The 22729-nt window shown below is 39.7% G+C and overlaps 1 protein-coding gene across 2 annotated transcripts in view; it reads left to right on the top strand.

The window, feature by feature from the left end:
* Window positions 1-22729, top strand: part of PDE11A (phosphodiesterase 11A) — a 418861-nt gene that overhangs the window by 17550 nt on the left and 378582 nt on the right. The window contains exon 1 of one of the 2 annotated variants that reach the window (XM_004577021.3): window positions 12669-13852. The exons of the other annotated variant lie outside the window; for it this stretch is intronic. Within the exon in view, the coding sequence (XP_004577078.2) occupies window positions 12938-13852 (915 nt within the window). The 5' untranslated portion in view covers window positions 12669-12937. Of the gene's footprint in view, window positions 1-12668; window positions 13853-22729 lie in introns of those variants that run through there. 2 annotated transcript variants of the gene reach the window in all.

The following is a 22729-nucleotide window of genomic DNA, read 5'->3' as shown; positions in this document are numbered from 1 at the left end:
CTGATTTTTGTTGGTGAGATGTGTCTTCTGTAGGCAACAGATAGTCTTTTTTAATCCAGTCTACTAATCTATGACGTTTGATTGATACGGTTAAGCCATTTACATTCAAGGTAAATATGAATAAGTGGTAATTTGGTTCTGTCATTTTAGCAATGGGTTGTTCATTGATTTAGTCTTCTGTTGTTATTTTACTGGGATGTTCTTTACATTAGAGTTTGGTGCTATTCCTTTTCTTTGTCAAGAACATCATTAGTATCATTTGTAGGGCAGGTTTGGAAGGGATATATTTTTAAAACTTTTCTTTACTATGGAAGACTTTTATATTGTTTTAAAAGACAAAGGAAAGCTTTGTTGGGTACGTTATTCTGGGCTGACTTTTTTTTTTCCTTTTAAAATCTGGAATAAATAAAATTGGTGTCGAACTACTTCTGGTTCTAAACCTTAAAGCCTGCAGCTTGCATTTTTTGGGGGGAGGAGAGCTTTAAGACACTACATGGGATTTTCAGTAATCTTCCTGGAGAGACCATATGTAGGTACATTATGCAAAGTGAGAGGCCTGAGACAAGAAATGGAAGAGGGGTAGAGGTTGGCTTAGCTGTGAGAGACTTTGATTGGTTGGTTGGTTGGTTGATGTAGCTGTGCCAGAATTCAAGATGAATTTAGACTTTTCTCCATCTCTGTCTAGGAGCCAGTCTTGTCAAGCCATCTTGTGTGGTCAAGCCTTCAGACAGCTGTCTTCAGTCCAGTAATTTTTTTTATTAACAAGTTTGTCTTTCAAAAACATGGGATGGTGGTTCTTTTGCTAGTCCAAGATTCTCCAAAAATCAGATTTTTGTCCATTTTTCAGTGCTATTTTGTGCTGTCATGAAATCATATGCTTTTTCTTAAAACACTGTCCTTTTTGCTGCAAGTCTAAGTATTAGCCTTTATTGTACACAGAATTTTAAAATTTCATCTGCAGTATAGATGAGCAATAGTTGCAGTTTTCTGGGTTCTCTACTTTCCTTTTCATTCCTGCTTATTGATAGACCAAGTTTTTTTCCTGAACTTGCCTATTTTGGTAGAAGCTTGTTAAATATAGCTAGTAATAACTGAGATACATTAGTAATATTTTGTTAATACAGCCTATATAAGTGCATAAATACCTTAGATTTATTATCTTTTTAAGTGATTATGGGTGATAGGTTCATCAAATATTTTGTCTTTGTAACAGGGATTTACCAAGATCCTGATAATAGTTTCCATGCCAACTCCTGTCTGGTACTGAAGATAGGACCATAGATTTATTTTAGTTATGATAGCACATAACTTCTAGGTAGCAATTTCTGTTTTAGTCAGCTTCACTTTGATAAAAAAAAAATCACAGAGGCTTAGAACAGCCCACTATTTATTCACATAGCAAACAAGCTGTAGTCAGCTATGGTTTTGCTTCTTGTATGTTCTTATTCTGGAACCTACATTAAAGTGTGAGGCATTCCATTTTTTTTGTGGCAGAGTAGAACCAAAGAGGAAGCTCTTGACATATCATAAAGCTTTTGAATTACATTGACCAAAATATGTTAACTGGCTGAAACTAATGTCAGTGAGTTCAGAAAGTATATTCTCTCTGTAGGAGGAGGCCTGACACTCCAAAAGGATGACATGCTCATCCTTTTAGGCTGAGTGGATAGGGGATACTTGTAAACAAAATGTCATCTATGATTAACTGTATGTGTATTTCCTTCTATATTTTCATGTCATGTAGTCCCTGTTGTACCCAGACTCATTGCTATGATTTGCTCGTTATGCTGGTCAGTCATACCCTAGGTGTCAGTTTTGCTGTGTTCTTGTTTCCATGCTTGCTTGCAGCCTGTCTGCCTCCGTTGAACTTTTTCCTCTCTTTATTCTGTCTTGTGACATTGCCAGCTTTGCTATCAATATCTTTGGTCTCCTACTACAATTCTGATATGAGAGAAAAAGGACAAAAAAAGCTGTTGTGAAATTCAACTTTAGATTAGCTTTGGTTAATGATCAACTTATTGTGAAATTTTACTTGAAGCATAATAATCAGATAATTGAGATTCTGTTACAGCCTGAATTAGAAGATTCAGTTCTACCCAGTACCTGAGAAATACAGTTTTCATAAGAGGGTGAATTCTGATATAGAAAAAGTTATTTCTCTCATAATTCTGGATAAATAAACATAGCCTTTCTTTTTAGAGTGTTAACTTGAAAATGAAAATCTTTTTTTGAAGATTTTATTCTGATACACAAGGATGCCTATAATATACCATTTCATAAAGAAAAATTTCTGATTGCTTTCACAGTCATTCAATTTTATAAGCAGTTTTATATATGTGTGCATGTGTATCAATTCACTTGTCTGTTGATACATTCCACACTTACAGACTTGCTTTTCCTGTATGTAGTCTCATTATGTTTAAGTTTCCATAAGCATTTATCATTTTTCTGTCTCATAGAAAAGCTAGAAGTGTAGCAGAGTCATTAAAACATCAGATACAAAAGCAAAATTAAACTTTTTCCGACTCAGTAACATTGATGTTGTTTTATAAAAACCCAGAGAGAAGACCAATTTTGTTCATAGTGGGCTGTTCAGAAATATGTTTTATGTATATTTTGGGAATGTGGTGCTCTTAGCTGTATGACTTGTCAGGACACGGTGATCTGCTACAGAAGGGAGAAGCGAAGTTGACACTTTTCTGGTGTGGCTCTTTGTGTTCATCTGTGTGACACTTCTGAATATGTGCTTTCTTGGCTAGTCTTTCGAAACCAGTATTTGCCAGTTCTTTTGAAAAGCAAATGTGTCATTTTTCTATGTAGTGTTTTGTTTGTTGGCTAGTGTGCTTGCTTTGCATTTTCTTTTGCTTTTGCTTCCTAAAATTGTTTCAGTTTTCTGCCACAACTGTGCTCCTTGAAATATTTAGCTGTGTTGGCTTTTGTTTTTCTCTACAGTGATTTTACAATTACTCCCAACTGGCTAAAAATTATTTGTTTTTAAAATAATTATTCCAGTCGCATTTATTTTCCTCAAAATATCATAAATATTAAAAAAATGTATTTTAAGTATACGACTTAGTGGGTAAAATAATGATAATAATAACAGCAACAATACAGTGGTTAACATTTTTTGAGAGCTTATTCTGTGCCAGATTTGATTCTAAGTTCTGCATACATAGGAACTCATTTAATTTTGACAGTGATCACATTGGAGAAGTGATTCACATTTTAAAAAACTGAGGCATGAAAAAGTTAAGTAACTTGCCCTATCATGGCTTTGCACTAGAAAATATGAAACATAGGGGGATTCAACATAAAATCATTTTTTTGTAACATTAGAGTTATAAAGATGACTCTTGTCTAAGTGGCCTTCACTGTGATCGGCTGACAGATAACAACACTTTACCTGTACTAGAAAATCCACTCATTGGGAAGAATCTGCTTACATAGTATTGGATAGTCCCTGATACATGCTTAAAGATACATTTTATTGTGGAAATACAAATAAACTTCAATTTGGTATTGTTTTGGGGAGACATCTTTGGCAATCGCTTTTTAAAAAGTAATACTATAATTTGTACAGATTTTCAGAGCAGAGCATTAGAATTGTTTTCAACTTAATAGAAAAATACTGAAGAATATGAATCACATTATAAGCAAACAAAAACTGATTACAAATCCTTCTAAGATCGATGTCAGAATATCTTTAGAGAATGAAGCTCATTTAATGGGAAAATTTGGTGTAGCTGAAGCTGAAGACTGGATGAAAGAGTGCTGGAAAGGGTATTCAGGTTGAGAAAGATGTCTATTTTGATAATTTAGAAAAATATTTGTTTATTTGTGAGGCAAGGTGACAGAAGAGGGAAGAAAGGGAGGGAGGGATGGAAGAAGGGAGAAGGAGAAAAAGAAGAGAGAGAGAGAGAGAGTATGAGAATGAATGAATATCTTCCATCCTCCGGTTCACTGTGCACATTGCCAGAGCAGCCAAGGCTGAGCCAGGAGCCAGGAACTCCGTTGTGGTGAGGCTCCCATGTTTGTGGCAAGCGCCTATGCACCTGGGTCATCTGCTGCTGTCTTCCTAGGCACATTAATAGGGAGCTGGATGGGAAGCAGAATTAAACTTTTCTTAATATTTGTAATGTTGATGTAGCAAGACAAGGATTAGCAATTTTTGGTTGTACAATGGCTGGTGATGGAAATGTCCGGTGTATGTGAGAATGTGTATATTCTGAAAGAAAGCACAAATGAGAAAATCAGAGACTAAACTTTTTATTTAAGATATTTAAGAAAACCTCTTATTTCTTTTATAGATTTTGGTGTTAGTCCTATTCCATTAAAATATTTATTTATTCATTAGAAAGCAGAGTTATGGGATGGGGGTGAGGGAGTGTAGAAGGATTCGGTGGTATGTGGGGAGAGAGCGTGACATCTTCCACCTGATGGTTCACTCTCCAAATGGCCACATTTGGGACATGCTGAAATTAGTGTCTAGAACTTCATTTTCGTCTACCCAGGGTAACGGACCCAGACACATGGGCCACCTTCCACTGCTTTCCCAGGTGTATTAGCAGGGAGGTGGATAAGAAGTGCATATGTAAATGTTTATCACAGGCAGTACATTAACCTCTTGTACCAGAATAGTGTCCCTAAATGAATGGTTCTAGCATTGCTTTTATTCTTGTTATCTAATTTTACAGTGTTGATTGTTTAAGATATATGTTTTTTTTTTAAAGATTTATTCATTTTATTACAGCCAGATATATACAGAGGAGAGACAGAGAGGAAGATCTTCCGTCCGATGATTCACTCCCCAAGTGAGCCGCAACGGGCCGATGCGCGCCGATCCAAAGCCGGGAACCTGGAACCTCTTCCGGGTCTCCCACGCGGGTGCAGGGTCCCAATGCATTGGGCCGTCCTCAACTGCTTTCCCAGGCCACAAGCAGGGAGCTGGATGGGAAGTGGAGCTGCCGGGATTAGAACCGGTGCCCATATGGGATCCCGGGGCTTTCAAGGCGAGGACTTTAGCCGCTAGGCCACGCCGCCGGGCCCAAGATATATGTTTTTAAAGAATTTTTTTTTATTGGAAAGGTAGATATACAGAGAGAAGGAGAGACAGGAAGGTCCTCCATCTGCTGGTCCACTCTCCTAGTGGCTGCAACAGCCAGAGCTGAATTGATGTGAAGCCTGGAACCAGGAACAAGGAGTTTCTTCCAGGTCTGTCACATGGGTGCAGGATCCCAAGTCTCTGGGACATCCTCCACTGCTTTCCCGTCACAAGCAGGGAATTGGATGGGAAGTGGAGCAGCTGGGATACAAACTGGTGCCCATATAGGATCCCAGCAGGTGCAAAGCGAGGATTTAACCACTAGGCTATCACATTAAGCCCTGTTTAAGATATATATTTTAAGCAATTACATTATGAATATATAAGTAATTTAAAAAATATTTATCTTGGGTCTGGTGTGGTGGCCAGGCTAATCCTCCATCCTACAGCACTAACATCCCAAATGGGCATCTGTTTTTGTCCTGGCTGCGCTACCTCTGATCTGATTCTTTGTTTTTGGTCTGTGAACACAGCACAGGAGGCTCAAGTCCTTGGGACCCTGGCCCACATAGGAGACCCAGAGGAAGCTCCTGGCTCCCAGCTTTGAATCAGGTCAGCTGTGGGCACTATAGTCATTTGGGAACTAAATCAGTGGGCATAAGACCTTTTCTTTCTATCTATCTCTCACTCTGTAAAATCTGCCTTTCAAAATAAAAAAATAAGACTTAAAAAAACATTAAATTTATGTCTTCTTTGAACTTTGAATCTCTTAATATTTATAAAACACTTTGAAACAGTACAAAGTCAATATATTTATTTCATCAATATGTCATAGTTCAACAAGATACTTTTATTACTGCTGGTTTTATTTGTGAGATAAAATACTCTATTTTAAGAAGAAAATATTTAAGACATTATGGCTTGGGTTTCTAACTTCTTGTAACTTTACTGGTTATTATTGTTCACCTGGATGCTTGAAATTTTGAAACTTACCTTTATGATACTTATTAATCTTTATATGATTATGAATGTGGGCAAGGCTGTGGCTCAGAGTGAATTCAGTTTCTAACTAAAAAAGATATAAACAAACACATGTATTCTATAATACACACTTTAAAATGGTTGGAGAATTAGATGCATTATATTGTGCTGAGTCAATAGGAAGTGTGAAATGATTTACAGGAGATAGCTGCCCAAAGTGTCTATGAAAGCAGGACAGAATACATAGGAGGATGGAGCACATCTTTTTACCGAGGAAACAAGTAATACTTCACTAGGGTGTGACACTTCTAATGGATTTTAATGGAAGAGTGAAGTATGAGAGGCATGGAGGGAGAGAAGTGGATTTCAAGAAGTTCAGAAGAGAGCAGGGTCTGAATGCATGGAAGATAGTAGGAGATGAGAAAGGAGATGGGAAACAAAGGTGCAATGAATAAAGGGTATAATGTTAGTTTCCTAGGGATGCTGTGAAAATAATACAACTTGGCAGTTTGGGAGGCCAAAACTGTGAGATGAAGGGTGTGGAACATTGATACTTTACTGGAGGCTCTGAGAATGTGTTCCATGCCTGTTTTCTAGCTTGGGGTAGCTATCAGCAATTCTTCACAACACCTTCTCTCTGTATGTCTTCTGTGCCTTGAAAAAGAAGTATAATTGGATTTGGTTTTACCCTATATCCAGGATGATCTGATCTTGAGAATCTTGATTATATCTACAGAGGCTCTCTTTCCAAATAGGTCGTATTCAGAGCTTCTGGGTGGGCAAGGTGAATTGCCATTCAAGCCACTACATATATGTTGGTAAGAATTCCATTCTATAAATAGAAGAGTTTATATACAAGGATGTGCCATTATTAACACACATGTTGTATGGGAAGAAGATACTGGTTGGTAGAGCATGAGCAGATGATTGAAGTCTTGATTTAAGGAAAGTGACTTTGGAGAAGAGGGAGCTTACTTTAAAAAGAAATGTCTAATGTATGTTCAGGATTGAGTTGTTTAAGATGGGGAGGAGCAGAAGTGATCTTGTAGATGATAAACCCAAGGTGTTTGTGAGCCATCTCCTGCTGTCTCCATTAGTTAGAAGCTGGAATTGAAAGCAAACTGGGGACTTGAACTCAGGAACTCTGATGTGGGATTTTAGCATCCCAACCAGATGCTTCACCACTGGAACAAATGAATATTTCATATTTGGGTCTTTTAATAATAATTATTCTAACTGGGGTGAGATAATACCTCATTGTGGTTTTGATTTGCATTTCTTTTATAGTTAGAGATATTCAACACTTTTTTCATATATTTGCTAGCCATCTGTATTTCTTCAGTTTGAGAAATATTTATTCAATCCCCTTTTCTATTTTCTAATTGAATAATTTAGATTGTGGTTTGAGCTCCTTATGTCTTTGTCAGATGCATGGTTTGCAAATATTTTCTCCCTTTCCGTCGGTTTTCCTTTCATAAGCTTTTTAATTGAATGTAATCCCACTTGTCTGTTTATGATTTTGCTTCTTCTGCTTTTGGAGTCTTATCAAAAACAATTATTGACATTGTTGTTGTCTTGAAATATTTCCCTGTGTCTTCTTCTAGTTGTTTTACAGTTTAGATCTTACATTGAGATCTTTGATACATCTTAACTTGACTTTTCTATAAGATGAATGGTGGACATAATTTCAGTGCTCTGTACTTGGATATCCAGTTTCCCCAGAACCATATATTAAAAAAGACTGTGCTTTCTGTAGTGTATATTTTTGGTGCATTTGTCAAAGATCAGTTGGTTGTAGATGTATGGTTTTGATGGAATTTATGGATAAGCAGAAGAGGGCAGGATTACATAGAAAAAATTTTGGCATTATATTTGCTAAGGGTTAATATATTTTTATCCCCTAACGGAACATATTTGAGTTCCCATATTGGGTCATTATTTTGTAAAGAGGCTTTCTTAAAGTTGAATATTGCGATAAGTACCTTCTGTTTGCTCCAGTGGATCTTACACAAATCCTCCCCTTTCCCTGTTACTTTCTGCCCAGGGAAGATGATCAAATAGATTCCATAAGCAGGCTCTATCATCTCCTATATTCTAGTTGGAGCTTGGTGGTCTCAGAGAGGAAGGAGAGTGAGTTTATAGTTTTTGTTCCTGGTACCTTTCCTTTGAGTTCAACTTGAACTGTCACTGTTCTTTGACAGGCCGTACAACTCCCTTCAAGCCAGTTACCACTATGCAAACTTCCCTCTTTCCAGGACTTATTATCTGCTCCTCCCTCTTCCTATCAGGTGCAGAGTGAGTACTTCTCTGCAACTGTGGAATCACAGATTTCTTCACCAGCCTTCTCATTAACCTGTACTTCACTGTGGTGATCAGTTTATTCATAAATTAACTTTCTTGGAATTATTTTCAGAGTGTTCTCTTTCTCTTGGGAGTATGACTCACACACATACCATCTACAGATTGAGAGAGAAGAGGAAATGGCAGGACCACGTCAACACATATCTTATTATTCAGCACTGCATCACATTCCTGGGAGCTATCTTACATGTATTTAATGTTACCTTCTCAGTCTCTTCCCCAGACATTAGCTCCCAGAGGACCTCATGTACCAAGCAAGAAACTTTTTGCAGTCAGTTCAAATCCAAGTGAGAAATACCAAGTTCAGTTTTCCAGATCTCTGTTGTTGCTTGCCTTATTCCTTCCCAGCATCCATTTCCTGATACTGTAGATCCAGATCCTCAATCAAAAGCAGTGGGATTTTTTTTCTTTTAGTCTTCTTTTGTTCCTGCAGCTTGAAACATTGTAAATGTTAAACTACTGCTTGTATAAATAAGGAACACATAGATGTTGAAATTAAGAAAATGTCTGTTTATTAAACCTCTGTTTTCTGGCAGCCCAGTGCTTGTACATATCACCCTTCCTGAGGATGCTCAGTGCTTTTCTTGTTCCATTCATGATAGTGCTGCCATATAGTGACCAACTGAGTCTTAGTAAATGGTTTTGCTGTTGCTGCTTTATTACAGATTTGTTGAGTTACAGTTTATCTACTGTATAATTTAACCATTAAAATGCCCAGTTAAATAATTTTAACATATTCACAGATGTTGCAGTCCTTTCCACAGTTTTACAATTGATTTATAACTCCATTACCTTCACCACTCTCCAAAATCTGTACTTAAAGATGATCACCCATCTTCTCTATCCAGAGAGTATTCTACTTTCGATCTATAGATTTATCTATTCTGGACATTTTATGTAAATAAAGTAATGCATCCTGTAGTCTTCTGTGAATGACTTGCTTCACTTTGCATAATGTTTTTAAGTTATACCCAAGTTGAAGGAAATATTAATACTTCATTCATTTAAAATGGCTGTATAATATTCCAATGTCTGGATATTCCATATTTTATTTACTCATTCTTCAATTGCTGGATTTTTCAATTGTTTCCTCTGGTTTATGTTTAACAAGTGAAGCAAATCCTACCTAATGGCTTTGGAGGTTTTCTATAGTAGACCTTTGTATCATGCCTTATTACACGCTCCATGATGTGATGTGACAAAGCACAAAACTGAAAACAGATGCCAAAATAGGTTCTTATTACGTTCCTATGAGCCGTGGCATCACTTGCCAGTATACTGTTTACCATGTTGTTAATAAATTACTCAAGTGATAGAGATGTGGCACCATGTAGTGAGGTTTCCGTATATTATTTTTTCAAGTAATAATAATGATGAAAATAATGATAACTCAACTGGTGACATGTATTGAATACTTTCTGTGTGTTGGTCCCAGTGTTTTATGCCTCTCTGTCTTTTTTTTAAAAAAAGATTTATTTATTTTTATTGGAAAGGCAGAGATACAGATAAGAGAGACAGAGAGGAAGATCTTCTGTCAGATGGTTCACTCCCCTAGTGGCGGCAAAGGCTGGAGCTGAGCCAATCTGAAGGCAGGAGCCAGGAGCTTCTTCCAGGTCTCCCACACGGGTGCAGGCTGTCCTCGACTGCTTTCCCAGGCCACAAGCAGGGAGCTGGATGGGAAGCGGGGCAGCTGGGATTAGAACCGATGCCCATATAGGATCCCGGCGCATTGAAGGCGAGGACCTTAACCACTACACTATCGTGCCGGGCCCTGTTTTACACCTTTCTTCCACATACACTTGCCCTCCCACCACCATCCCAACCAGGCCCCTGAATCTGGTGAAGTCACAAATTGCTCACCTTGGGAACTTTATTTACTCATTTCAGGGAAATGTAGTTCCATTCATATTTACTATGCTGGCATTTGATTGATTGCTTGATCACCACTCACCTTCTGGGTAGGCAGTAACTCCAAGTTATCAATATTCTTTGCTTGGTTCACTGTTTCTTGACTAGTGCCCTTGCTTTTCCTTCTTTTTAAAGATTTGTCCTTTTTTTGGGGGGGGAAGACATATTTACAGAGAGAAGGAGAGTCAGAAAGATCTTTCATCTACTTTTTCATTCTCCAAGTGGCCACAATGGTTGGAGCTGAATGGATCTGAAGCCAGGAGCTTCTTCCCGATCTCCCACATGGGTGCAGGGTCCCAAGGCTTTGGGTTATATTCTGCTGCTTTCTTAGGCCATAAACAGAAAGAAAGTCAGATGGGAAATGGAGAAGATAGCTCACAAACTGGTGCCCATATTGGATCCTGGCACTTGCAGAGGGAGGATTAGACAATTGAGCCATCATGCCTGGCCCTAGTGTTTCTTAAATAATGCAAACGTAAACTGATTCATAACTTTAGCTTCTGCTTCCCCTAACTGGAACACATGTATGATAGGTTTGGACACAGCTCATCATATCTGTAGGTGTCTCCTCTTTAAGGGTTTTTCTATCACTTCACCCCTTTATTTAATTCACTGTCAAGCTTTGTTTTTTCTCCATATAATTTACCATTGACATGTAATTATTCTATATTTTTTCTCTTGTTCACTGGCTATTTCCCCACCATCACAAAAGTTCTATAATGTCAATGGTTTTATTTTGTTCACACTTGCATCAGTGCCAAGCACGTGCCATTTATCATGCTGACTAGGAAATTTGGGATGTTTTGAGGTCTCTCTCTCTTCCCCTGTCCTTCTGGTACTGTTTCAGTCCTGCATCCCTGATCCTTGTCCAGATTCTTGCACTGAGACTCAGTTTACACATTTGGGAGACAATAGAACAGCATAACTAAGGTTGCCTCTTTTTGGACCCAAAGTAGAGAGACCCATCTCCCAGCTCTTGCACTGCCGAACTATATGCCTTGGGTAAATTACTCAATTTCTCAGTTTCCACATCTGTAAGTTAGATGTTAAGTTTTCTCTTTAGAAACATTTTGCAAAGATTATACTAACATGTGAATTTAAAGTGGCCAACACAAGTCAATGCTCAGCACACCTTGTCTCTGGGCTCTGAGAACATCTTCTGGAGTCAGTTTACCTCATGGGGCCCCTGGTGTGATGCTGCCTCCTGGAAACTCCGTGTATCCATACCAGCCACCTCTGCAGCTCTTTCCAATTCCCCTTATTATCACTTGGCAGTCTGCAAGAGCACTTGTGTGCTGTCATGTTCTCCCAGGTTCTCTGTTTGCTTTTGAGTCCCAAAGAGGAGGAGCCCTTTGGGTTTCAGGAGACTTATCAGTTTGCTCCTCTTTCCTGATCAGCCACCAGGCTTATCCACTAGGCTTGCGGAAGGTCCAGGGGAAACCTGCTGTTCTGATGGTACGGTGGTATGGTTTGCCTGATTGTAAGACCTGGCAGATCTGGAGCATCCCAAGACAGGAAAGAAGCAGCCTTCCACACATCAGCCTCAGGACACAGAGTAAACGAAGTGCATGCAGTTGCATTAGGGAAGGAGGCACTGACCCGAGTCATTTACGGAGGGAGGAGAAACCACCCCAATGCACTTTGCTGCAAGCCCCTGTCAGCAGGGTCTTCTGATTCGAAGTCCAGGTGTTTTACACCTTTCTTCCACAGACATCCACCCCCCACCACCATCCCAACCAGGCCTCTGAATTTGGTGAAAATCACAAATTGCTCACCTTGGGAACTTCATCTGCTCATTTCAGGGAAATGCGGTTCCATTCATATTTACTGTACACCCCAAGGGCCTGGGCAGTGCTAGGGGCAGTGCCAGGAATCTCAGGAGCCAACACTGTACAGCCACATCCCTGGAAAATAACCCTGCCCGTGGCTGAGCATCCTGCCTTCCTCGGAGTCCACTTCTGTGTTCTGATCCCAGCCAGACGTCAACACTTCTTTGTATTAGGGCTCCCACTGGGCTCCCCAGGGATCTCCTGGAACCGGGGAAGGATTGAGGGGCGGGGAATCGGGAGGGATGGAGAGGCAAGAGAGGCAGGAAGAGAAGGAACAAGGTGCTCTCCAGTTCTCATCCTGTGCCAGTCGGGAGTCGGCAGTGTTCCCAGGCGATCCACAGACTCTTCCAGGAACCCCTCTGGCGTCCCGGACTGTGGACTCTTGCTGGCTTGGAGTCCGCGGTTGCCTCCTCCCCCACCCCGCCCTCCAGGCTCCGTGTTTCACTCAGGGGCGTGTCCTGCCTTACCTCCCTGCACAGTGGTCCGTTCACCCGGTGACAGCGGCGGCGGCAGTGGTACCAGCGGCATTGGCGCGGCGGGAGCTAGAGAAGCGGATCCCTTCAGGCTTCCAGTGCAGAGCAGTGGCAGCGGCACCTTTGCGAAGCTGGAGAAGCAAGTCGGGGCGGAGTGGTGCCGACCACTCTGAGCCAGAGAAGGAAGGGGTACCACCCAGCTGGGGTTCTGCTACTGTCAGGGGGAGGTGGCACTGCGCAGGGAATACTGGTGGGGAAAACATGTGCCGGGACAATTAGAGGCCTCAGGACAGGCAAACCTACCGTTCAAGTGTAGAGAGGCAAAGAAAGCTGTGTTTGGGATCATGACAGCCACCCACCTGGACTTTGGGGAGGTGGAAACTTTCCTGGACAGGCACCCAGAGTTGCTTGAAGATTATTTGATGCGGAAGGGGAAGCAGGAAATACTGGAGAAGTGGCTACAGAGGCACAGTCAATGTCAGGAGGTGTTAGACTCAAGGCCAGCTCCCACTGGCACCACTGGCACAGCCCAAAGCAGTAGTGGCAAGGGCGCCAGCGGTGTTGGTGGTGGCTCTGGACCTTTTGGCTCTGCCAGTAGCCAACCCACTTCTGGTAGTGGGGACTGTGCTGGGGTTCCCTTGAGTCCCAGCTGGGCTAGTGGCAGCCGGGTGGATGGGAGTCTACAGCGGAGAGCCTCTCAGAAGGAATTAAGGAAGAGTTTTGCCCGTTCCAAGGCCATCCATGTGAACAGGACCTATGATGAGCAGGTGACCTCCCGGGCCCAGGAACCCCTGAGCAGTGTCCGGCGTAGGGCGCTTCTCCGGAAAGCCAGCTCTCTGCCCCCCACCACAGCCCACATTCTCAGTGCCCTGCTGGAATCAAGGGTGAATCTGCCTCAGTATCCCCCTACAGCCATCGACTACAAGTGCCATCTCAAAAAGCATAATGAGCGTCAGTTCTTCCTGGAACTAGTCAAGGATATCTCCAATGACCTTGACCTTACCAGCCTAAGCTACAAGATCCTCATCTTTGTTTGCCTCATGGTGGATGCTGACCGCTGCTCTCTCTTCCTGGTGGAAGGGGCAGCTGCTGGCAAGAAGAGTCTGGTCTCCAAATTTTTTGATGTGCATGCAGGAACCCCACTGCTGCCTTGCAGCACCACAGAGAACTCCAATGAGGTGCAAGTCCCCTGGGGCAAAGGCATCATTGGCTATGTCGGGGAGCATGGAGAAACGGTCAACATTCCTGATGCCTATCAGGTAGGACTTTGCATTGTCCTCTTGTCCCCGAGTCTCCATTGGCTTGGACGCCAAACGTTGGGTTGCCCTTTGACAACCCAGAACACATCAGTTTAGATTAGGTTAGGTTAGTTTAAGAATCTTGCTGTTTAACTGCCTTCTTGGGTTTAGACAAGTTAGAATGTTACTGAATCTTCTTAGATGTGATGGCCTTTTCCTAAATCTTAATGGTTTTGGGGAAATTAATGTTACCCAGCAGTAACACATGTTTCTCTCAAGATATGTTGTCTTTCAGAATATCAGGCTATAGGCTTAGAATGCATTTGTAAAATGTTGTTGGAGGCAGGGAGAAAGATGCCTCTTTGAGAATTCCAGTGTTAGTCTGAAGGAAATGGGCATTTTGGTGTCTGTGATATCTTTTGGGGACTATACTACATTTTCATTCTCTAATTTAAGACTGGAAAGGGACACAGAGTGCCCAACTACTTTCCTATCCCTTGTTCTAGCTTGAATTTGCATGAGTTCCAAGGTAGAAGAGAAAGAAAGAAGAATAAAATAGCAGGCCCTCTGACCTGTCTTTGTTTTCTCAGCATCTGTTTTTTTTAACTATTTCTGTTACTGAGTCTAGAAAGGCCGAGTCAAATACAGAGGCTAGTGATCTTTTGATTTGGTTGCAACGTTATCTGTAGACAGCTTTTACTGAACTGAGAAAGCAGACAGTTTGTGGGAAAAAAATAGTGTTCATTTTTCTTTACCTGTTTCAGGAGTCATCTGGTTCAATGGGTAAACATGCTAATTTCAACTGGAAAAGAAACCCAACATGTTGTCTGGTTCTTCAGAACCTTTCAGTTTCACACTGACTTGAACTAGATATTAGGTGTGGATCTGAAAGCCAGTTCAGTATCTATTCATTAAATATGGTAATACTGGATGCTACTTTCTGTGAGACTTCTAAGTTGATTTGATTTGAAATTTTTTTCTTGGTAGTGAATATTTTGTGGTTATTAGATGAATACTTATAGTTGTCTCATACATTTGCTTGTTTCTCTAAGACAGTTCAGTTGCTGGTGATCAGAAAAACAAAAAATAATGGTTAGGGCACTAAATATAAACTTTTCTTCCTATCATTCTTTTATATAGAACATTTTACAACAGAATGTTGACTGTGTTGTACTAAAAGCATTTCAAGATTTTGTCAGATGCCTGTCAAGACAACCCTTTAATATTAATAACACGTAATACTAATTTGTTACTAATCTGGCACATCGCTAATTTGCTTCTTGAGGAACTTAGTAGGTTTAGCTCAAACAACTAATTGAAGATTTTTAGCAAGTGTTTCTCTACGGTGTTGGAAAGACATGGAAGAAAAAAATTAATAATTAAGATATTGAAGAATTTGTAGAAAATGTGAAAATCACATCATTTTCTTTTATTGCCGCATCATTTTTTTGTGCTTAGACTAAGAAAATCCCTTTCTAGTTGGATGATACTTGATATTAGGTATCAATATTGCATGCTTTTCGATTTATTGCGTTTATTTTTATAACTTCTCTCCAAATTGACTTTTCTCTCATTTCTATAACTCTGATTTCTCGCTGTTGTGTCCTAGTTCCTGACTTGTATTTAATACTGGTCAAACGCTGCCATTTCTTCTAGAACATAATTCTTGGCCTCCTCAGCAGTTAACTTGTCTTTTTGGTACTCAGAATTATAGCCATAGGTGTGTCATGGGCATGGAAAATCAGGTTTCCAGCAGCTGCTGCTTCCTGTGAGTTCTGTCCTTTGCACACATAGTAGAGCAAAGTTTCCTTTTCATATTTGGAAGCTGCTATAGGGAAAAGAGATTCCCTGCGCCCCTCAACTCTTTTCTCTCTCCCCTTCCTGGTTTTTCTCAGGGTAACAGTGATGGTTGTAAATAACGTCGTGTTGCTGGGAATACTGACAAAGGCAAGTAGGAGAAGGGTGTTATGTGAGTTGGGAATTTGATGTCTTGGTTCATCTTAATTTCTGTATGGTTAGAAAGTTTATGTTTGCCTTCTCTATTGGGCTCCTGCCATGCATTCTATAGTTTTAACTAGATGTGTTTTGGTTTTCCTCATGCTATGCTTCTTGACAAAACATGCAGTTTTTTTCCTTTTATTATGGTACACTACAGTCAACATTAGTGTCACTTTGGGAAGATGCTATAATCTCTGAGTCTCAATTTCCTAGTCTGCAAGATGGGCATAATAATACATACTTGGCAAAGATTATTATGATGAAAATAAATTGAGGAACTAAAATAGAACCAGGAACATTGCAGTTCCTCAGGAAATAGTAACAGTTTATGATAATGAGATGGTATTTAGTTTGCAAGTAGTCTTTTTATCTCTCTCCTTTTTCTGTATATGGGACTGAGCTAAGTACTCAGCACATTTAAACCAGCCTAATATTTCCTAATCTCATGTTTCACTGTTAGATGAAATATTTTAGGACCTGATTTACATTCACAGAATGTAGAAATATCTATTTTTCTACTCTCCCTTAAGTCTCCCTTAAATGTGGTGGATAACATCTGACTGTCTCTCAACCTATACTAACTCAGATAAGATACATTTTTTATTGAGTTGAATAATGTTGAATCCTTTACCACAGTTCTAATAGTTTCCTCATTTCTTATATTTTATATATTAGAGATTTATTTGAACTAAGCTTGTCAGTCTTCCAAATCCATGTTCTTTTATTATGATATTGTTTTTTACTTATTATATGTGAATTTCTTAAAGTTTATATATGTAATCATCCTTCCTGATTCTTTTTTAACAGCTATATTCCAGTATTGTTACTTGCTTAGATTCAGCTAATGAACTTTGTTTTGTGATATAAAATTTTATCACAGTTCCTAAGTATAGTCATTTGATAATTAGATTAAGGGTCTCAATACATGGAGGTTCATAGCATGGGTGAGAGCAAGGTAGTGAAGAGACAGCATATTAATAACGGAATTGAAAGGCAGACCAATGAAGAGGGGAGGAATGAAGAAGGAGAGAGAGGGAAGGAGGAAGGAGGGAGACAAGGAGAAAGGGAGGGAAGGAGGGAGGGAAAGAGAGAGAGAGAGAGAGAGAGAGGGAGAGAGAAACAGAGAGAGAGAAACAGAGAGCGAGCTAGCCCATTCATTAGTTTATTCCACAAATGACCAAAGCCAGCAGTCAGAAACTCCATATGGGTCTCCTACATGGGAAAAAGGGACCCAAATACTTGAAACTTTTTCTTCTAAGATACATTAGCCAGGTTGGAGATGGAGCAGCCAGGACTGGAACAGTTACTCTGATATGAAATGCCATATGGTATGCTGGCACAGCAAGTGTCATGGCTTAATGTGCTGTGCTGTGATGCTTACCTTGGAGGGTAGAATAGTTAATAAAATACTACATAGATGTTTTGGCAGCACAACCCATCAATAAAGTTTCATTATTTGCCATCACTTTCTTCAGTCATTACTAAAACAAAAACTAAAACAAAACAGACTTGAAATTAGGAAGAAAGAATTGCAATTAAAAAAAAAATACCCATTTATTTTGGATAACCACTATGGATCCTAGTACCTGTAATTTATCTTTTCTCTCCCAACAGTTATAAGTTATTAAACAGCTCTCTTTATTATAGTAATGAAAAAAATGCCCTGAAGAGGATGAAACTAAGAACACTCAAGTAACAGGTGTTCTCTTTGAGATTATTCTAAGCATTCAGAATATAGCACTTTAAACATTAATAAAAAGTGTGATGAATTTGTGTTAGTACTGATAGTGATGATACAGGTGTTTGGTTTGGGTCTGAAAAGCAGAAGGCTGTTTTGTTAGAAGTCAAAGAGGAAAGGGGATGACGCAGAAAGATTGCAGGTGTGCCAGGCTTTCAGAAGATCTGATCTGTTTACACAACAGAGCCATTTCTTCATTAGCTCCAACAAACAGGCACCAGAACCCCTGCTACTCGAGGCTCTTGGTAGAGAGACTATGGGTGGACAAAGGTGGGAGGACATGCTTCTTGCTCAATGAGTACTTGCAGTTCAGGGCCATATACTATACCCAAATTCATATTTGCTGTGTTTCATAATTTCCACAAGGTAAATGGTGGTACTCCTGGAAGAGTGGAGTGACATTGTGTCGTGGCTCATAATGGAAGACTTTATGGAGGAGAGATCATTTAAATTATAAACAGGGTTAGATTTCCCATATGAAGATGATCATGGTTTGGGGGAAATGATCCAGGTACAGAAGAAAATGGTTTCTGCAGTCACGGTGATAAGCAGGTATATATTGTGCATAGGGAGCAGTGAGTGTTTTTATTTTGTCAAAACATGCAGCAGATATGCAAAAGCCAAAGGAGGGCTGATGGAGGAAGAATCTTAAATACCTGGTTAGATTTAGAATTTTACTAACAGTAAGCCATAGGAACACTTCAAAAATATTTTAGTATGAATAAGTGGGTATTTCAGGTAACCTGGTGGCAGTAACTGAGTGGATTGTATAAAACTGTATAAAACTGTAAAAAATAATTAGAAGTCATTAATGATAATCTCATGGAGTCAGGGTGAATGACTGAACTAAACAGGAAGAGTGGGAATGGGCAAGAGCAGACATATGAGAGATGTCCTATAGGTGTAGATTTGGACTAGGAGTGAGGGAAGTGAATGATGACCTAGAATTTCCATCCTGGGAGATGTAAAGGTAGTGCCTTTATTAAAAGCAGGAGATAATATGTATTAGTTGAGAATATTCTAAGTGGGGCCGGCTGCATAATTAACAAAGCTCAATGCAAAAAAATTAAATAAATAAAAAGAAAATAGAACACCAGGTGTGGCTGTAGAAGTCAATTTCCCCTTCCCAAGAGTTTTGTCCTCCCAATGTATAGTGGTCACCTACAAGATACCCTAGGGGATTGCAAACTCTGGCCTGGAAAGTACTCAGTTTCTATTTTGGGAATGGGCCAGAAGTCCCCACTGAGTTGCCTGCTGGGTATGGCATGGTGCTGCCAAGTCTAGGTAAGACAAAAACAAACTTGCTCATCCCTGAAATATGTGGGATGCATCCTTCTCTTTGGATGTCTTCTGCCAGACTCTATTTAGGATCACCACGGAGTATGAGCCTCTCCCCTGACTGATGTGTTCTACTTGCTGTTTTTGGGGGCCATGACTGGATGGAGTCTAGAACCAGTCCAGGAGAGGCAGTGGGAGGGTAGCCTGCGTGTGTGAACCAGTTCTCCCTCTTGAGTTTCATACTCAGTTGTCCCATTGGATTTCACACAGATGGCGCAAATCCAAAGAAAATTAAGTTCACATAGCATAGCATACTATCAATCTTTAAACAGCCAGAACCTCTGTACACCTGTGCTAGTCACCATCCATGAATCTGGTCATCATTATGTAACACTGAGTCTAAAGTGGTGGAGTTCAGTTTTGTTGTAGATTAGTTTCTGCTGAAGCCTTTCAGTATGGCTTAATCTCCCTCCTAATTATGTACTACTTTCAATGCCTGGATAGTGCTTTTTCTATTTCTGTGCTTTGTATCCTTCCTGACAGGATTACTCTTTTTTTTTTATTTTATTAATTATTTTGCATTATGTGACAGTTTCATAGGCTCTGGGAATCCCCCCACCCCTCCATGCTCCCCTCCCCCCTGGTGGATTCCTCCACCTTGATGCAGTATTACAGTTCAAATTCAATCAAGATTGACAGGATTACTCTTTCTGTGTCTTTACTCATTCAAATTCTGCTTTGCCTTTTTGTGATCTGAGAAGAACTGATTGCTCTTCTTGAGAGAGCAACCAAGTAAAAAAATTATACAGAAGACACATTGTGCTATACTGACATATTTATCATATATGAACTAACACGATGAATGATGATATTTAATTATCCATTTTCATTGGATTTCACTGTAGGATTGTTTCCACTAAAATAACTACATTAAAGTACTTCATCAGAGAATTAATTTTCAGTGATTCAGCTCTGATGAGCCAGTGGAGACAGACATGGGCTACAGTCAGTCCTAAAAAAAATGGCTGAGTCACTGAGATTTGCTTAAAAAGACAGATATTGATCCAATACTATGACTATAAAATAGTTTTGTGACATCTTGTGTAAGATGAACACTTTCAGTGCTTTAAGTGTTTCCCCAAGACCGTGAACAAATTCAGTAGTCCAGAACCAGAATTGATTTTATGCTTGAAGCAGGAAACATTTGCTATTTCATGCCTCCTTCCTGACAGATACATGACCATGGTAAACAAAATGACAAATTGTATTTACTGCTTTGTACATGAGAGTGTATTACAGTACAGTACAGTTCCTACAGAATCATGGAAAGGTACTCTAAGGTTAAATCAGTTTTTTTCCATAAGCTGAAAGCTTACTAATCTGACCAACTTGTTTTGATTCTTGAGGTTTGGGTCACCTGTTTATTTACAATGCTGCCTTAATTTGGAAGCTAGTGTTTCATGTTTAATATGATGTTGAGGAATCCTGTGAAGCTTTCCTCTGAAATAGCTTTGAGTTGCTTTATTTAGAATACAATACACAAGGTCCTGGAGGTACGCTACGTTGCCAGTCACTTATTTTAACATCAATACTTTGTAGCATCACTGTATTATTTTGGGAAAGTTGAGTTTGAATTATAAGGGAAGACATTTGATTCTTTAAAAATGAGTTGAATTTCTAATATTGTGGACGCCTTAGTTCTTGGTCATTTGTAGGCATTGGAGCTAAATTTATTTAGGATGGAAATAGTGGAGAAGACATCCTGACATACAAATGTGCATTTCCTAAAATTCTAAAGGTTTCTTATTAACAGATTGATTTCAGTGGAAAAGTGGGTTTATATGTTAATGATACATCACATTTCTTACTATGAAATATAGCTTTAAACTTTCAAATTTAGGACAATAACTCTTTTACACATGAGCAAAAAATGGGGAAATATATGAGATTCTCCTTATGATGTGTCAAGTTTTAAAGATTTATTTATTTGAAAGGCAGAGTTACAGAGAGAAACAGACCTTCCACTCACTGGTTCATTACGTAAATGTCCACAATAGCTAACCAAAGCCAGGAGCCAGGAACTTCATTTAGGTTTCCTACATGGGCCCCAGGACTTGGGCAATCTTCCTCTACTTTCTCAGGGAACTGCACGGGAAATGGAGTAGCTTGAATGTGAACTGGTGCCTATATGGGATACGGGCATTGGCATTGCAGGCAGCAGCTCAACCCATTATGGCACAACCATGTGCCTGGTGGTGTCAGATTTTAAAAACATAATGATAGAAGGTAAAGGGGAACTCCACTCTTAATTAATAGTAAGTCAGTTTATGACATCATGTAAGTCATTGCTTCTTTTAATCCTGTCTACAATCTCCTGAGGTAGTTATTACTACTCTCTTTAAAAACCAAGATTGGGGCCTGGCGGCGTGGCCTAGCGGCTAAAGTCCTCGCCTTGAATGCCCGGGATCCCATATGGGCGCCAGTTCTAATCCCGGCAGCTCCACTTCCCATCCAGCTCCCTGCTTGTGGCCTGGGAAAGCAGTCGAGGACGGCCCAATGCTTTGGGACCCTGCACCCGCATGGGAGACCCAGAGGAGTTTCCAGGTTCCTGGCTCCGGATCGGCACAGCACCGGCCGTTGTGGCTCACTTGGGGAGTGAACCATCGGACGGAAGATCTTCCTCTCTGTCTCTCCTCCTCTCTGTATATCTGACTTTGTAGTAAAAATAAATAAATCTTTAAAAAAATAAATAAAAAGAAAAATAAAATAAAATAAAAACCAAGTTTGGAGGGCCTAAATAATTTGTTTAATGTGATTCAGCCAGTCTGTGAAGGAGCTGGGGTTCAAGCTGTGATGTGTGGATTGCAGAATCTTCACACACAGTCACTCCTGTTAAGTGTTGTATGCACCTCCTACCTGCTCCATTGTTTTCTCATTTTCTTGGCCAATCTTAGTATTATCTCTCCAAAGTCCACATTTTTGGATTTGCTGGTCCCTGCCCCATCTCCTTCAAAATGCACATGATCTTTCCCTTACTTGAGCTTCCATAATGCTTCCTTTAAAGTACTTCTGTTCTTCCATTATTTTGATTATTTGGGTGCTTGTCTTAAATGATCTCTTAGTTATGAACTCTGAAATCAAAATCATAACTTCCTTATTTCACATACACTGCAGTGGATTGTATAAGGCCTACCTCAAGGGTTTTCTATTTCAATTGAGTATTCTCACTGATACCTCCCTTATATTGAACAGTTGCTATGTCTCCAAATAGAATGTTGGTACTGTTTATATAGGCTGCTCAGTCAGGAAATTTATTCCCTGAACATAACTTGTAACCGTTTGTACCTTGTCTTGAAGATTTTTCTTAAAACTAGGGATTATGAAATCCAGATAATAGGTGAATTATGTAAATTATTTATTTATAGCAATAAAATAAAATGAATTGTTCCACCAGTCTCCTTCCTTGCTATTTTTTTTTTGTTTCTTTTTCCCTTGCATTTCGTTCTATCTGGAGACCATATTATAAGGAAAACTAACTGACACTAACCAAATACTAACGACTAGCAACTGCCCACTGACAACTTCTGGAAAGATTGGAGAGTACAGCATGACTCTAGCTCATTTTTCCAATTTTCTTGTGATTGCCTCGTTTAGTACAATAACTTGAAAGTAAAACACACCTTCCAGCATCAGGTCTTGTCTATACTAGGATTGTTTTTCTTTCAAATCATTTTAGATGTGGGGAACTGCATTGACTAGCCATGCGATTATTTGCTTTTAAGGAACATTGTATCTTCAGGTTTCTTGTTTACAAATATTATATTCCTCATAATCTCAGAAAATCTCATAAAAATGTAAACTTCGAGGATAACTGTATTTATTAT

This window comes from Ochotona princeps, chromosome 5 (genome assembly GCF_030435755.1).
Source record: "Ochotona princeps isolate mOchPri1 chromosome 5, mOchPri1.hap1, whole genome shotgun sequence".
NCBI classification, from domain to species: Eukaryota; Metazoa; Chordata; class Mammalia; order Lagomorpha; family Ochotonidae; genus Ochotona; species Ochotona princeps.
This window is presented reverse-complemented; position numbering and strand designations above follow the sequence as displayed.